At 34.6% G+C, this 18237-nt stretch overlaps 2 protein-coding genes across 2 annotated transcripts; both read left to right on the forward strand.

Annotated features, from left to right (window-relative positions):
* Positions 1 to 1197: 1197 nt before the first annotated feature.
* LOC145632869 (E3 ubiquitin-protein ligase RING1-like) lies at positions 1198 to 1617 on the forward strand. The gene has a single exon (XM_081685198.1). It carries the CDS (start codon positions 1198 to 1200, stop codon positions 1615 to 1617), a length of 420 nt encoding a protein of 139 aa, XP_081541324.1.
* Positions 1618 to 3872: 2255 nt separating this feature from the next.
* Positions 3873 to 4421, forward strand: LOC145632872 (uncharacterized). The gene has a single exon (XM_081685204.1). The coding sequence runs from the start codon at positions 3873 to 3875 to the stop codon at positions 4419 to 4421; it is 549 nt and encodes a 182-aa protein (XP_081541330.1).
* The last annotated feature ends 13816 nt before the right edge of the window (positions 4422 to 18237 follow it).

Raw genomic sequence — 18237 nt, forward strand, 5'->3', positions numbered from 1 at the left:
GTGTCAAATTGCTGTGAAAAATAGTGATTAATTATCCTTAAGATCATCAACTACATTTGAAAGTAGTGAAATCGATGAGAACCAAAGAAATGTGAACTCGTTTTCTTCGTGGTATCTTAGATCGACATTCTTCGTAAAAAATTGTAGGGAGTTATCGGTTTGGTCAGGGGTTACACATAGGGTGTTACTGGTTTGGTCAGGGGTTACATATAAGGTGTTACTGGTTTGGTCAGGGGTTACATAATGTAGGGTGTTACTTGTTGGTCAGGGGTTACATGTAGGGTGTTACTTGTTGATCAGGGGTTACTTGTAGGGTGTTAATGGTTTTGGTCAAAGGTTACTTGTAGGGTGTTACTGGTTTGGTATGGGGCCTATAAACAACCCTTGAATAAGTAACAAGTAACCCTTGAATAAGTAATTCATACAAGTAACCTTTGAAATAACTCATATAAGTAATCCCTGAATAAGTAACTCATACAAGTAACTCTTGAATAAGTAACTCATACAAGTAACCCTTGAATTACCCATACAAGTAACCTCTGAAAAAAAAATATAAAAAAAATACAAGTAACCGCTGAAAAAAAAATACAACTAAATCCTCAAAAAAAAAAAAAAAAAAAAAAAAAAAAAAAAAAAACAAAACAAATAACCTTTGAATAAGTAATCCATACAAGTAACCTCTGAAAAAAAAAATTCAAGTAACCCCTGAAAAATACAATTAATCCTGACAAAACCAGTAACCCTGTTATGCGCGTGAATAATAACCTTGTTATGCGCACATTTAAATCCCTTATTTTTACCGACTTGACAACAGGCCACACGGTGTGGCCTGCTGCACCAAAAAAACTCTATACTTTTCTAACGTGAGGAGAACAGGGCCTTAAAAGCCTTGCTTAACAAGCTAAATGAACCTACAAAAATTTAGGAAACTAATCGAAACTACTTAACATAATCTTATCCTTTAATATCCTAAAATATACTATACATAATCATAATTCATAAGATCGATATGATGTATTCCTCTAATAACACCAAACTTACCTTTTTTCTTTCATCAATACTTTTTAATATCACCAAAAAAAATTTGTAGGCTGATTATTTTTATTTACGACGTGAGACTAAATTGTAGAGGTACGGACGGACATCGTCAAACAAGAACACTTTCGATCATTACTTCATTAGCATAATTAATCAACGATGTCATCATTAAGCCATGATGATCAACAACTTGTTGCAGCAATTTTTCGTATTACTGCCGAAGATTTTCTCATGGGAATGGAAGATCCTAGTACGGAATTCAGATACAACAGAGAGTTCCTTATAATCTTATATGGCGTCGAAGACATGACCGAGGATGGAGTAATTCCGACGGGTGTGGTGCCTGCGGATGAGTCATTCGTGGCAAGCTTGGAAATCAAGAAAGCTAGTGAAGAGTTGGCTAATAGTGGTGAAGTTTGTTCGGTTTGTCTTGAAGGGTGGAAAGTAGGTGATGATGTTAAGTATTCGCCTTGTAAACATTGCTTTCATCCGGCTTGTGTTGATAAGTGGTTCAAGATTAATCACTTCTGCCCACTTTGTCGATTCGAGTTGCCGCCGACGAGAGATGCTAGAGCCTAGAGGTGCTTGATCTTTGTATCTTTGTAAGAACAGAGACATAGGAGCAATGCTAGTAGTAGTACATGGTCATTATCATTATAATGGTTTCTTTTCTTTCGTTCAACAGAGAATATTATTAGAATTTACTCTTTCTTTAGTTGTAATTAGCTTCTTTTTTAATCTTTACTTCGTAGCTTGTTTAAGATTAATTACAATTTGTATTATTAGTTTACCTTATTAATGCGAAATCCAAAGCAAGTTATATAACTCTCATTAGCCTTGTAATGTATTCTTTTTTCATTCTTTACTTTTTTATGAGTATTATTACTTGTACCTTTTCGTTGTTTTTCATTAATTTCGGCATTTATCTTTTGGTAGAGGTTAACGTGTTTTCGATTTATACTTCATTGAACTTATCGCTATGTAACATTAAAATTATGCACTCCTAAATATTTCTTTATTACCAGTTTGATATTTGAATCTTTGTAAGAACAAAGGCATAGGAGTAATACTAGCAGTACACTAGTACGTAGTCATTATTATTGTTTCTTTTTTTTTATTTGTCGAAAAAACTAGCTTATAGAGAATAAAATATTAATTAGGTTTTACTATTATTTCTTTACTTGGTTGTTGTAATTAGATTCTTCTATATTCCATAGCTTAAGATAAATTACAGTTCGTATGGTTGCTTTTCATTAATTCCGGCAATAGTCTTTCACGTGTTATCGATATATACTAGATAGAATTTATTGATTTGTAATTAATTAATTATATTCATAATATTGATTGTAACTAACCATAATTCACAATAGAGGTTCTTTAGAAAATTAGAAACAGATATTTTCTTATGCCCTTATCCTTAAGAGGTTGGGATTCTAAAATTAAAAATAGGTGTTGACGCGTTGCAGTAACAATTTTGTTGATATTGGAAATAAACATACTGTATTTTTTATGTAAGAAGAATGGTTAACATACTCCGTAATATTTTCTTCCTTATTTTTGAAGATCATTAATCAATTGCAATTATACCAAATTGAGAGTAATTAATAATACATCATGTCAACTGAATTAAAAGTAAGCTATAAACAAATTAAGTGAAGGGTATAAGTAAATTAAGGCCCTGTTCCTTTTACCTTAAAAAAAATTAATTTCAATTCAATAAAAATAAGTTTAATTTAGTAAAATTAATTTCACTTCAATAAAAATAAGTTCAGTTTAGTAAAAATTTAGTTATCTTAAAGAAGAATTATAATAGAAAATCAGTAAAAATAATTTCAATTCAGCAAATATAATTTTGTTTCAGTAAAAATAATTTTAATTCTGTAAAAATAAGGTGAAGTGAACGGGACCTAAGTGAGTGGTAGATAATTAAGACAAATATCTCTTTAAACAGGTTACCAACGGGTCACATTTTAAATTGAGCAAGTTAATTAAAGGTTACTTTATTTTGCAATAATATTAATAAATCGGTTATTTTTTAAAGAACGGTTAAAGATCATTTTATTTTTGGAAACTAATCAAAACTACTTAACATAAGTAATCCTATCCTTTAATTTCCTAAAATATACTATACCCTATCATAATCCACACACAAAATTGATGCATTGCTTTCTCATTATTTAATTTATTATTATATAAACCACCAAAATTTACCTATATTTTTTCATCAATACTCTTTCAATACCACTAAAAAAAAAGTGTAGGCTCATTATTTGCGAGCCTATATTGTATTTTGGTACGCACATCGTAACTTTCGATCGTCATTGGCATAATTGAGTAAACGATGTCATCATTAAGCGAAGATTATCAACAACTCGGTGACCTAATTCTTTATCTTCCTGCCTTGGAGGATTATATCATGGACTTGGAAGATCTTACAGAACTCTGTATTGAAGAAGTTGTGTGTATGCTGCTGTTGTTAATTTCCTGTTTCTTTCCTTTTTTGTCTGTTTGCTCTGTGAGCTGTCATATTCTGTTTTTTCTAGGATGATTCTGGTAGACAGTTGTCATGTTTTGTAAGGACAGTGAGTCCATATATATTGGAGGGCTGCCTTGTAAGAAAGACAGAATGAATGAAAGAAATACCCTAAAAAAGGGGAATGTTCCTCTGCAAACATAACCGTTTTCTTGCTAAAATATTTTATGTCATTATGGTATCAGAGCCATAGGCTCAAGTTTGCCTAAAAATTCTATCTTTCTTCGTTTTTCAGATTATTTAAACACAGATCTAGTAGAAGCTAGTATTAGATATAAGAAAGTTTTAATCTTTGAAGAAAATGGTAACAACCATAGATGCTACCAGTCCACTATACCTACACCCTTCAGATGGGAACAATTTCCAGTCCATAGAGAAGTTACAAGGCTCTTCCAACTTCAGGTCATGGAAGAGGTCTATGGAGATAGCCCTGGCATCTAGGAGGAAGTTAGGATTTGTGACTGGAACGCTGGTGAAAGATAGCTCAGACGCTGTGAAGGCTGAGGCATGGGATACATGTAATAACATGATAATCTCATGGATTCTGGGGTCTGTCTCAGAGTCAATTCGAAAGTCCATTCTGTATGTGAGCAGCGCTCAACAGATCTGGAACCAACTTGAGAAAAGGTTCTCTCTTGTGAATGGATCAAGAAAATACAAACTCAACAAGGATTTGTATGATACTAAGCAGCAAAGCATGACTATTAGTGAGTATTACACTCAGATGAAGGCAATATGGGAGGAATTAAAGTCACTAAATGTCCTGCCAGCTATTGGAGAAGTGAATGCTGAAGTTGCAGCTTTCCTTACAGCGTTGGGAAAGCAGAATGAAGAACAAAAACTCTTCTAGTTTCTCAATGGACTGGATGATGCTTATGGGGCTCAGAGGAGTCAGATTTTGATGATGAGAACTCTCCCATCTGTTGAAACAACATGCAGTTTTCTGGAACAGGAAGAATCACAGAGAATAATTCTCACTCAGCCTAAAGAAGAACCTGAATCTCTTGCTATGTTCAGTAAAGGGATAGGGGGAGCATGCACTGTATGTGGGAAAAAGGGGCATTCAAATGTTAAATGCTGGGAAGTGATTGGGTATCCACCTGGTCACCCTAAGGCTAAGTCTCATCCACAGAAAGACAGAGGGAAGAGTGGCAATACAAGTTCCAGGTGGAACAAAGGGAAGCAGCAAGGTAACAAATCTGCTGCAAATGTGCAGAGCAGCAATCAGAGTGAATCTGGGGTCAGCAGTGCTAGCACAAGCAACCAATTTACTATGCAACAAATAGAAGCAATGCTCAGGATGATGTCAACAACACCAAAGCAAACTACTCCAGACACTGATGATGAACTAGAAACCTCATATGCAGGTATGGTATCCTGTTATTTTGCTGAATCTATTGCAAATAGATGGATTATTGACTCTGGTGCTTCAGACCATATGACTGGAAATTTAGATATTGTGGTGAATGTTGTTAAGAGTCTAAATGAACCCAAAATTAACTTGCCAAATGGTCAGACTGCAAGTATAAGTCATATTGGGAATGTTAGGCTTGAGAATGGTCTGTCACTTAGGAATGTATTGTATGTTCCATCTTTTAAGCACAATTTGTTGTCTATGAACAAACTTTTGCAAGATTCAAAGTGTAGAGTACAATTCTATGCTGAATATTGTGTTATTGAAGAATTACAGTCAAGTGTTGTAAAGGGAATTGGAGTGATGAAAAATGGGTTGTACTACCTCAAAAATGAACCAATAGAGAGTGTGATACAGGAGTTGAAAGAAGAAATAATGAGTAGGGTTGAATGCAAAAAGAGTGAGAAAAATGCAATGAGCACCAGCACTTACAACAATGTCCCAAGCATAGTGAGAGATGCCCCTGTCTTGAGTAACAGAACCTTGTGGCACTATAGACTAGGGCATGCTCAATATGCAAGGATTGAAAAAATTCTTAATCTAAAAGGTGTGAAATCAAGCAGCACAGATGTGTGTTTAACATGTCCTCTGGCAAAATTTACCAGACTTCCATATAGCCTAAGTGATTCAAGGGCAAAAGAGCCATTTGAACTTGTACACTTAGACACATGGGGACCATATAGAGTTCCTACTAAGGGAAAATACAAGTATTTCTTAACCCTGGTAGATGATTACTCAAGAGTAACTAGGATAAATCTGATTATTCACAAGTCTGATGCATTCAAGGTAATAGAAAATTTTGTCAATATGACAAAGACTCATTATAACAAGAAGGTGAAGACTATAAGAAGTGATAATGCACCTGAGTTTGATGATCAAAAGTGCAGACCTTTCTTTGACAGATTGGGTATTACACATCAAACCTCTTGTGTTGATAGACCTGAGCAGAATGGAAGGGCAGAGAGAAAGCACAAAAACATACTTGAGATGGCAAGAGCTCTGAGGTTTCAAGCTGGTCTTCCTTTGAAATTTTGGGGTGACTGTGCTCATGCTGCTATCTATATAACCAACAGATTACCTAGTGTAATTCTGAAGGATAAGACCCCATATGAAGTTCTACATAAGAAGCAACCTCACTATGAACATATGAGAGCATTTGGGTGTCTTGCAATGGCTTATAATCCTGAGAAGAAAGGTGACAAATTTGATGTCAGAGGGGTGCCATGTTTATTTCTTGGGTATCCTCAAAATCAGAAGGGATACAAGCTTATGAATTTGATGAATGAGAAGATGTTTGTGTCAAGGGATGTGAAATTTTATGAGAATATTTACCCATATCACTTACTTCAAAGTGTGATATCAAAAGAACAAGTCCCTGAGAGTGAAAAATTTGTGCAGAAACCTTGGATAGATGACTGGGATGAAAGAGTAGAAAACCTGAGAGAAAACCTAAGCCCAAACACTAACACCACACAAAATGAGCCTGAATTTCAGCCTAACACAAACACTGAGCCTGAACCCAGAAATGAGCAAACCAGTGAGTCTGAGAGTGAACCACAGAACAATATGCCAGTAAGAAAATCCGGAAGGCATAGTAGACCACCTGTGTGGCATAAAGACTACAAGATGGGAAGTGTGTCCTATGATGAAGCTGTTAAAGGAGTGGCACAGACTCTAGTCACACCTAAATTTTTCTGTATGATGGCATCTCAGACAAAGGAAGCTGATCCAGTTTATTTCAAGGATGCTGTAAAGCATGTACATTGGCAACAGGCCATGAATGAAGAACTCAATGCTCTTGAAGACAACAATACTTGGGATATAACTCTGTTGCCCAAGGGAAAGCATGCTATTGGATGTAAATGGTTGTAAACAACCAAATACAATCCAAAAACTGGGAAAATAGAAAGACACAAGTCCAGACTTGTTGTGCTGGGAAATAATCAGAAGTATGGAGTAGACTACAAAGAGACATTTGCACCAGTTGCAAAAATGACTACAGTGAGGTCTCTTTTAGCTGTTGCTGCAAACCAAGGATGGGACATACATAAAATGGATGTAAAAAATGCTTTTCTCCATGGAGAATTAGCAGAAACAGTCTATATAAAACTACCACCAAGATACCTTGGAAAGGGATTCAGATTTGGAACAGAGTTTCATGGGAAAGATGAAACTCAGAATGGTAATAGGGTGTGCAGATTGAACAAATCACTCTATGGTCTCAAGCAGGCTCCTAGGCAATGGTATGCCAAACTTAGCTCTGCTCTCATCAATTATGGATACAGGCAGTAAAAAACATATCACACTCTCTTCACTCATCAGAGTACAAAAGGGTTTGTAGCAATCCTTGTATATGTGGATGATCTTATAGTTACTGGGAGTAATTTGGAGCTAATTGTTGAGGCAAAGAAGTATCTTGACACTCAATTCCATATGAAAGATATGGGAGAATTGAAGTATTTCCTGGGAATAGAAGTTGACAGGACTAAAAGAGGAATATTCTTGTCTCAAAAGAAATATGTCAAAGACATACTCAGTGAGTACAACTTAAGTGACTGCAAACCTCTTAGATTACCTATGGACTGTCATGTGAAGCTAACTCACTCAACTGGAACTCCCTTAGAGCATCCAGAAGTGTATTAGAGACTAGTGGGCAAGCTCATTTACCTCACTATAACAAGGCCATACATTGCATTTACAGTGCATAACCTGAGCCAATTTATGCACTCTCCTACCTCTGCTCACTTTCAAGCTGCAAAGAGAGTACTGAGATACCTCTCTGGCTCTTGTGATCAAGGAATTCTGCTTGCTTCTGATAAAGGTGCAGAACTGAAGGCATACTGTGACAGTGATTGGGGAGGATGTCCAATTACTAGGAGGTCTACCTCAGGTTTTTGTATTCTCTTAGGTGACTCTCCTGTGTCTTGGAAAGCTAAAAAACAAAGTGTTATGGCAAAATCAACTGCAGAAGCAGAATACAGGTCGATGGCATTGACTGTATGTGAAGTCTTGTGGGTAAAACAGCTATTCAAGGATCTTGGTATACAGGTGGGAGAAGGAATTCCTATTTACTATGATAACCAAGCTGCATTGTCTATTGCTGCCAATCCAGTCCAACATGAGAGAACTAAACATGTTGAGATTGACTGTCACTTTATTCGAGAGAAGGTGAAGGATGGGTCTGTCAGGCCAACTTATGTTCCAGGGAAGGATCAAATTGCTAATATTTTCACCAAGGTTTTACCTGTGGCTCAGCAACAACAACTACTAAGCAAGATGGGAGTTCAGTCCCTTTCCTCTTCGCTTGAGGGGCAGTATTGAAGAAGTTGTGTGTATGCTGTTGTTGTTAATTTCATGTTTCTTTCCTTTTTTGTCTATTTGCTCTGTGAGCTGTCATATTCTGTTTTTTCTAGGATGATTCTGGTAGACAGTTGTCATGTTTTGTAAGGACAGTGAGTCCATATATTTTGGAGGACTGCCTTGTAAGAAAGACAGAATGAATGAAAGAAATACCCTAAAAAAGGGGAATGTTCCTCTGCAAACATAGCCGTTTTCTTGCTAAAATATTTTCTGTCATTACTCTGGTACGACAGCGAGACGAGAAGAATTTCCACCACAGCAAGCCGCATCTTGGAGATAATATATACATTACTCATAGATGGCCTTGAAGACACGATGAGCGAAGATGGAGTAATAATACCGACGGGTGTGGTGCCTGCGGACGAGTCATTCGTGGCAAGCTTGGAGATCAAGAAAGCTAGTGAAGAGTTAGCTAATAGTGGTGAAGTTTGTTCGGTTTGTCTTGAAGGATGGAAATTAGGAGATGATGTTAAGTATTCGCCTTGTAAACATTGCTTTCATCCCGGTTGTGTTGATAAGTGGTTCAAGATTAATCACTTCTGTCCACTTTGTCGATTCGAGTTGCCATCTGCGAGAGATGTTAGAGACCAAGGCGTTTGATCTTTGAATATTTGCAAGAACAAAGACATAGGAGTAACGTAATACTAGTAGTGCGTGGTAGTCATTTTATTGTTTCCTTTCTTTTAATTTAATTAGGTTTTAGCTTCTTTTAAAAAAAAATAGGTTTTAGCTAGCCATTTTACTAGCTTAAGAAAAATTACAAAGTTTGTATTATTAGTTTACCTTATTAATGAGAAATCCAATGCAAGTTTCCATTAAGTTTATATAGTAAATGCTTCAGATGTTCTATAACTCTAATAAAAATTAGCCATGTTATGTATTCTTTCTTTTTTTTTTCATTCTTTTTATGCCTATTATTTCTTGTACCTTTTATACTCGTAGTTGTTTTTCATAAATTTTTTCACAGCAACTATCTTTTCATAAAATAATATCCCTTGTGTATTTATATAATCCTAAAACTAATCTAAAAATAATTAAAGAAAAGAAATAAGAAAATATAAATTAAATAAGTTGTAATATTATTGGACGGTATAATATGATGTGGCACAAACAAGATGGACGGAATCGATGGACGAGATAATGGAACGATGCTCCTTGCGTACATGCTGCTGTTCACTCGCTGATACCCGCGGTCACAGGCATAGCTGCGGGCTGGCAGTAGTGCTGGGCGCTTCGTGTGGGCGCAAGATATACCCGCAACAAATCATGCAGGTGGCTGACTGTATTGCTTGGATTAAAATGGCAATAACTTCTGTTATAGAAGGCGTCTTGAGACGTGTGACCTATCATTGAAAATCTCTTCAAATCTAGTTTCCAGCACAACTTGGATCGCTTCAATCCGATTTCTAGAACTCAAGTTATGATCAAAAGAGGGAACAATGGTCGGTTTTGACACTTTGTAAACCATAGTTTTTCTTCGTTTCTAAGTCAAATTCAATTTCGAAAAGTGCATGACGATCATTGTGGATGCTATTTTCATTTTCCATGCATAAAATCCTCAGGGTCAACATCCACGAACATGAGATCTTCATTTAATAAACTCAATTCATCGACTTCCATCCAAATATCATCCGAATCAACTCTAAACACTACGAAAGCGTCCAAATGACTATGAAATCACCTGAAACATTAAGAAAAACACAAACGGAGCGTAATAGAGCACAAAATGGACAACTTATACATTTAAGACCTAAAAAGTGACTAAAAGACCTAAAAAGCAACTATAAACTTAGCATAAACATGCCTATAAATCCTATATAAATGTGATTCATTAGAGCTGGTGTGTGTAGATCGTTGATTGAATGGATAGAGCGATTTACGACAGACACTGCTACGTGGATACGGCAGACTAGGTTGTCGTACTTGCCGAGCATTATACAAAACCACCTTGATTTTCCGCTGATTTCTGCTTTTGTGGAGAGATGGCATTGGGACACAAACACATTCCACCTACCTTTTGGTGAGATGACCATCATGTTGCATAACGTACACTACATACTTGGTATTCAGGTTGATGGGGATATGGTTGCCGATGATCTCTCTAGTGACCAGTTTAGGACTTTTGCAGCTGAGTTGTTATAGTTAACTACAGAGGAGCTACGGGTCAAGACTCAAACTGCCATCTACAGGAACGATGGTGTCCATACTGACCAGATTATTTCTAGGTGTCTTAGTGCAGAGCAACTAGTGTAATACCTCGTATTTTTGTATGTATTTTAATTAAAATAAGTATTTTGAGAAGTATTTAATTAATTAAATTGAATTGTTTTATTTAAAGTATTTTAATTATTTATTTTAAATAAGTTTGGAAATATTTATAAAAGGAAAGTTTAATTAATTAATTAATTTAATTAAGTTGGGGTTTAATTCAAGGAAAGTTTTATTTTAGTAAAGTTTTATTAGGTATAGGATTAGGAAAATTAAAAGAGGAAAGTTATGGAAAAATGGTTTCTAGAGAAGGGGTATAAATATTCCACACATGAGGTAAATCAAACGTTGCTGAGAGTGGAGAAAACCCAAGGTAAACTTCTCTCTCCTCTCTCCTTATTTTTCTTTCTTTTTCTTTCTCTTTTTCCCCTTCCCCTTTTTCTTCCTTTCGGCTCCCCTTCACCACCACCGGCCGACCACCAGGAGCGGTGGCTGCCAGCTGGCAGAAGGCAGCCACCAGCGTCGACAACAGCCTGGTGGCTGTTGGCTGCCATGGTTCGAATAAAAAAAATTGAATCTATATTGTTAAAAACCAATTTATTCCTAAATCTAATAATTAATTAGGAGTTTTGGGATTTGATTTTTGATGTTTAATTATGAGTATTATGTTAATTAATTTTCAGATTATATTTTAAATTAAAAAGCCCCAATTTTTGAAACCCTAGGTTCTTGATTTATAAATTATTAAAGGGTTATGATGTATAATGGTTTAGACCTTTGATTAAAGTGTTTTAAGACTTAATTACAGCAAGTTTTAATTATAATATAGTGCTGGAATTTTTAGTAGAGCATTTAAAATCAAGTTTCTTTAAGGAATTTTAATTACCAATTAATTGGGATTAAAGTATGATGTTTTAAATATAATTTCAGCTTATTTTAATTAAATTATGAGGGGTTTTATAATAGTATATATTGCTGGAAATTCGTGTAGAGTGAATTTTAATACTCTTCTATGATTTTAAATTGTAGGAGACTTTGATGTGAGCGATTTCTATTAGTCGTGGCGATTTTAAGATCGTATACAAGGTACGTTCGCGTACTTAGTATAATTATATTAATGTAGTAGAATAATACATGTGTTTGATTGATTACAAGTAGTATCATGCTAGGTTTGGATTGGAAATTATGATCTGGATGTTATTGGTGATTGAATTATGAAGCATGCATGATTTATTTGTCATGGATTATTGAATTGAAAATAATAGTTTGGAATATTATTTATGAACCACATATATATTTATGGCATTTTCGAGAGCATGTTTAATTAAACTAATTGTTTTATTTTGGTTTGGAATATTAAAAAGGAATTTTATTATGGTTCATATAATTTTTATTGATGCTATAAGCATGAGAAAATAGCTATATTAGTGTCTATCTACACGAGGAATAAATTGTATGTTGGTGCCTTAGTGCACTTAAGGTGTTTTTAACACCGAGGGATAGGATTTGTGGCGCTTTATGCGTTTAAGGTGTCATTGGCACCGAGGTAGAATTAAAAAGGATTCAACATTAAATATTATGTGGTCACTAATTATTCAAGAATTAAATTGGTATATTTGATTGTTTGAAAATTATTGTTGATTGAATGATTATGGTTTGAGAGTCATCACCAAGTTTAATAATCCTGTAAATAACGTTAAGTGAAAGAGATTACGCACCAAAACTTTTGGAACGTATACACCTTGAGTATGAACATATGGGGGGAGTTATGTGACTTTATATTTGATCATAACTTCTACTAGAGTACAGGACGTTGTACATTCCTTTTATTTTTATTATGCGTAGGAATTCCGCCACCTATGTGTGGTTATTGATGCTGACACAGTTAGCTCCCGTGTCAGTAACCTCAATTTATTTGGGAGAGGTTGAGTGGGAAACCCGTTCGATGCATAGTTAGCATTAAATAAATTATGTAGTGTCTAGTGAGAAATTTTATTGAATGTTGTATGCTTGAAAAACAGGTGCAACGAGGTAAGTTGTGTGTTGTTAGGAAATTATATGTTAGTGTATTAATTACGCTTATGTATTCAACTTTGCTGATTGTGTGTTTCGTGTGTTTGTTGGCCTTGTCTTTATCTTGGCCCTATGAGGACCCATTTTTAATGGAGAGTAGTGGAAATAAGTAGAGATAAACTTTCAGGTGATGAAGCATTTTCATGAATGGGCATGAGTGAAGAGTGAATCATGCTAGTTTCTATAAGTATATAATGTGTTTATTGCTTTATTTAATTATGAATTTATTACTATGCGTGACTAACGAAAGGTTTTGAGTTCGGTTGAATGGTTTTGAAATTAGTCTTCCGCTGTGTGTCTTTGATAGTTGCCTTAACCGTTTTCACGGTGTCGGTAATGTCTTAGATTTTACTATTTAAAGTTTTTAAAAAGGGCAAAACAGGTATTTTAAAAGAAAGGAATTTCTAGGGTGTTACAACTAGAGGCGACTCAGGTCATTGGTTACATGTGGGTCCTTTTCGGTAACACATTATTTACTGACAAGAGCGGTTCTCGTACCCACCCTTCTTTATTTTCTCACTAAGTTGTTTGTGGAGCATAACCTTGAGAGGTTGATGAGATACTCCTGGGGTTCAGCCACACTTGCATACTTGTACTTCTGACCATGACTTGTTCTACATGCCTCCAACCCATTACGAATGGCTATGATCTAGTTCTCAATCGAGCAGTGCACCTGAGCCCAAATCGTGTCTAAAGAACCTCTTAAACTGTTGTAATACCCCGTATTTTTGAAATGTATTTCTAATTAATTAATTTATAAGTATTCTCTTAAAAAGGGTATTTTTGTAATTTATTTTACTATTTGAATTTTGGAGCCAAAATGATATTTGAATTTTGGAGCCAAAATTATATTTGAATTTTGGCGCCAAAAGTATTTTAAAGCTCAATTATTATTTTCGGATTTTGGATAAGATTTATTATCCATTTATTTTATTTTAAAAATCGGATTATTTATATATATTTCAGATATTTTAATTAAACAAAATTATATTTTCTTATTTAATTTAAAAGGGCCGAATTTCCCTAATTCATTATCTAAGATATTTGGATTTTCTAAGTAGAAAATCATATTTTTCTTAGTTAAATTAATTGGTGAATAGTTGGTATTTTCCTATTTAATTATTTTATACAAAATATATTATTTAAACAATTATTTTTAAGCCTTAAATCTAGCAAAATAATTTCCTAAACACCACTAATATGGTTTGAAATTTTGGAGCTATGGAAGCTGAAAATTTTCTGCCACTTTGGTTAGATTTTAGGTGATTTATTTTGATAAATTGTATTTTTAATTATCTCCTTAAAATCTCTTATTTTCTTTAATTTATTTTCCATCTCACAAAGATTCAATCATCTTATTTCCCTACCTTATTTCATCCTTGATTATTCCCAAGTAATCTCTTTTGCCATATTATTTTCAAGACAAACACACTTTCCTAAATGCTATTATTCTTAATCACCTTAATATCAAAAGTTTACATATTTCTTTATTCACTTCTCCAAGTAATTTCCTTAGTTCTTTTTACCATAATTCTCCTACATTCTCCTACCATAATTCTTTCATTCATGAGCCTTGGTATTCGGTCTATGGTTTGTTTAAACGATGCTCTTTTATTCAAACAAGTGACGCGAATGCATTGTAATCCCCAGCTGTTATTGGCTCGATCTCTAGAGCCATTTCACACTTGTTCTCTGTGTATCGGGGACGTAAATTCTAGTCTTCGGGGTAATGCTTCTTGGGGTAGACGAGGCCTGTTTAATGTGGCGAATAAGATGATTAAAGGTTTCAATTGGAAGATAGGGAATGGTGAAAGGGTGAAAGTTGCGAATATGAGGTGGGTGCAGGGCTCAATTCAGTGTTTAATTCTAACTAACTTCTTAGGGGGGTTGGTTCGGGGAGAGTGAAAGATTTGATCATTCAGGAAACTAGATCTTGGAATGTGGCTATTATTAGGGACAGGTTTGAATGGAGTATGACTCAGAAAATTTTAGAGATGGAGCTGCCGTCTACTGAGGAGAAGGATGTGCTTTATTGGGGGCACCACGCCTCCGGGGTGTACACTGTTAAGACGGGATATGCTTTTCTAATGTGTGTTTTTTCTTTGCAACAGGATGTTTGTTATGACTATACTTTTTTTAGTCTCATTTGGAAGCTCAATATACCGCCGAAATGGAGTATGTTCTTGTGGAAGCTAGTGATGAATGGTTTAGCAGTTAAGTCAAACTTGGTCCAAAGGGGTATAGATATAGACGACTTCTGTGACTCTTGTGGTATGGCATAAGAGAATCTTCAACATCTTTTTAGGAAGTTCTCTTTTGCGAGGTATGCTTGGCAGAATTTCCCTTTGCATATCTCTCCTGAAATTGATGAATCTACTCCTTTGCGACAATGGATTCAGAATCATATCCTGCTTTTTCATAGCGAGGATGGAAAGAATAGTGAACAAATTGGCACGTTCATTGGGATTCTTTGGAGTCTCTGGTTAAATAGAAATGGGAGGGTCTTCCTTAATGAAGGGGGAATCTTGCAGATTTATTTAATAACTATAGCCTGGCAATTCAACAATTATCCGTCTGGAAAAGAGTGGAGGGTAGTAATGCTTCTGGGACAAAGGAGGCAACGACTAATAGGGCGCCACTGGCTTTGAAAGAGTAAACATAGGTTTCGAAAGGGAGGAATTATTACACCCAACATATGCTAGATTGGACGCCATCATTATGGTGGATGGCTCTTGGCACAAGACGAGTAGGAATGCTGGCATGGGATGGGCTTACTCACTGGACCATCTAACCTATATAGAAGGTGGTGGTGATTATGGAAAAGCACTCTCTTCTCTTCATGTGGAACTTCTGGCTTGTGTGGCTGCTCTAAAGTGGGCAAGAATAAAAGGCTATCAACAAAATGTTCTGTTCACTAACTCACTTGCCCTTGTTCAGTTAATTCAACATCCGAAAAGGAGGGAAGTTCGTTTCCTATGGACAATACAGGAAATGCTTCATGAAGGAGGGCTATTTACATCTTGCATTATTTGGAAAGTTGGACGGGAGCAAGTTGTTAAAGCTCATGATATTTCTAATAGATGTAGAGTTGACCTTTTTCGTTTTTCTAGTTAGTTTGTTTTAGTTTGTTGTTATAAAAAAAAAAATCATACTTTTCTTAAAAATCAGCCTGTATATCTTTGAGCCACTTTTCGGGCACTTCTGGTCAGTTTTTGAGGTATTGATGTCTCACAAAAGATTGTTCCTCTCAAAACATACTTGAGTTTAGGCTCAAGAATCACCCAATTCGGAGTTATATTGAAGGATTTATGACCTCTGCAAGTTCTGCCTATTCTTTCCAACGAAAAATCAATTCTCTTTAAATCTATTCCTTTATCTTCTTCATGGTTAGTTTTCTAAAATACAAATACCTATATTACAGATATAAATTTACATTAAAGTATTAAAAGAGTTTTATAGTTGGTAGACACCCATTTGTGTCTCCCCCAAAACCAAACCCAGTGATGAATACCTTTCATGTCATTTAATTATCAAACAAGGCGAAAGTGTGAAAAGTCTAGTGATGAGGATGTTTTTATTAAAATATCTCTTCTTTCTGTTTTTGAAAATATTTCTTTTCTTACCTTATTTATGAAAAACGTGCATTCCTATTTAGTTTGGTCCATGATAAGGGTCCAATAATAGTGTAGTTGGATAGGGCTTGAAAAGACTTTTCCAAGGATATATTATAAGCCCAATTCCGATGAGTAATGAGGAAGTTATGGCCAAAATACTAAACTGAGCCCGATTTGGTTTTTATATGCGGCTCAATGATCTAGAGGAGGGCCTATTATTAATTATCATTCCTAAAGCTATTAGGATTGATTATAGTCTTCTAGAATACTCTAGAAAGTTCTTTTAAATTCCTAATGGAGTTAGGATTAATAATTATGTTTTAAAGAGTTTGAAATTGAATAAAACTACTCCTTTTAAGAACCCTTGTTTTGTACGAAGTGGAATATATTCATATTTTATTTTTGTGCCTCATAATCTTTATCCAAATTTTATATGGTTGGATAGATCTTGAAATTATCTTTCCAATGATATAATATAAAATCCGAGCTATAACGAAAAAGATATAAATGAGATATGAAACTCTATCCAAAACTGACACCCTTTCACTATTTAGGCCATATCTTTTTATATAGAAAAGATTTTAATTTGATTCTAATTATATTTGAAAGTAGAAGTCTAGATCTTTCCAACGACATATTATATGCCTTATTTGGACTTCCGGATCATAAGATATGATAAAAACAAAAACGCGTGAAACTGATTATTAGCGCCTGACGACAAGAATTAGCGCCTGGTGCTAATGTCAAGCGTCTGGCGCTAACCGTGTTTTATTCTCGTTGAAACTTTGATTCGTTTTTTTATCCATCCGACTGATTTTCTCTATAAATAGCCTCTTCAAATTCTGTTTTCAATCATCAATTCTCATCAAATATCATCAATTCTCTAATTCTCTCTTTCACCAATTCTCACCAACTCTCATCAAGAAATTCTTAATTCTCTCTCTCTTTCTAGCCAACCCTTTTACAAACACAATTCCTCATACATTAGCACTAGACACACCTAGCCAAGTTCGAAGTTGCCTTCGCCCTAGACGTGAAAGGTTTTAACTTCTGAGGGTTTGGTCCCAAATCTCTCTTTCAAATTATTTAATTTAATTGTTTGTTTTATTATTTTCCTTGAAGTTACTAACGTGTGTATTTTGTTATTAGAAATAGATATGAGGCATCCAAGTAACTGCTTTAATTGATTTATTGATATTTTGATATAGAAATCATGTCTAGGTGGTTATTATGATTCTTAGTATCATGTTAGGGCGTTTTGATCTTCCTAGTATCATGTTTAGGGTAACAACTATAATTTTAATATCAAATATGACAATTATGTTTCCTATGACGCTTTCTATTCTCTTCCTAATATCATGTTAGTATCATGTTAGGGCTAAAGCTTTGATTTTTATTGTTTAGTGACATGCTAGGGCTTGTTATTAATCTTGTTAGTATCATGCATAGGATCTTGCTATTATTATGCTTTAACATAATTATTATTTTTATAATTCATTATTATTATTATTATTATTATTATTATTATTATTATTATTATTATTATTATTATTATTATTATTATTATTATTATTATTATTATTATTATTATTATGTTGCTTGATTATATTTTGTTATTGCTTGATCACACCTTTTATGCATGTTTAAAGGGAATTGGTACTTGTAATCACGCTTAATAAGATAATTAATAATCTTGTTTAGGGTTAATAAATGATTATAATTCAAGTGATCGCCAATAATAGTTTTTTTTATGCATTAATATTCAACCAACATAGATAAACAGGTTTAGGGGTAAACCTAATGATTGCATGTTAGTCAGAAAGCGCACATGAATATGATCAGAATAAAGTACAGGCCTATTATTAGGGCAGGTTCATTATATTTTAGGTTGGATTTGTACCTTCATCCCCAAGCTACCAGTCATAGTTCCAGACCTATTGGAGTTGACGATCTCCTGGATCATTAAGGGGTGTAACCTTCATCCTGTGAACGGTTTA

This window comes from Chenopodium album, chromosome 1 (assembly GCF_948465745.1).
Source record: "Chenopodium album chromosome 1, dcCheAlbu1.1, whole genome shotgun sequence".
In the NCBI taxonomy this organism is placed as follows: Eukaryota; Viridiplantae; Streptophyta; class Magnoliopsida; order Caryophyllales; family Amaranthaceae; genus Chenopodium; species Chenopodium album.

Coding starts and splice junctions, on each gene's coding strand:
- LOC145632869 (XM_081685198.1), top strand. CDS start 1,198: ATGTCATCATTAAGCCATGATGATCAACAACTTGTTGCAGCAATTTTT.
- LOC145632872 (XM_081685204.1), top strand. CDS start 3,873: ATGGTAACAACCATAGATGCTACCAGTCCACTATACCTACACCCTTCA.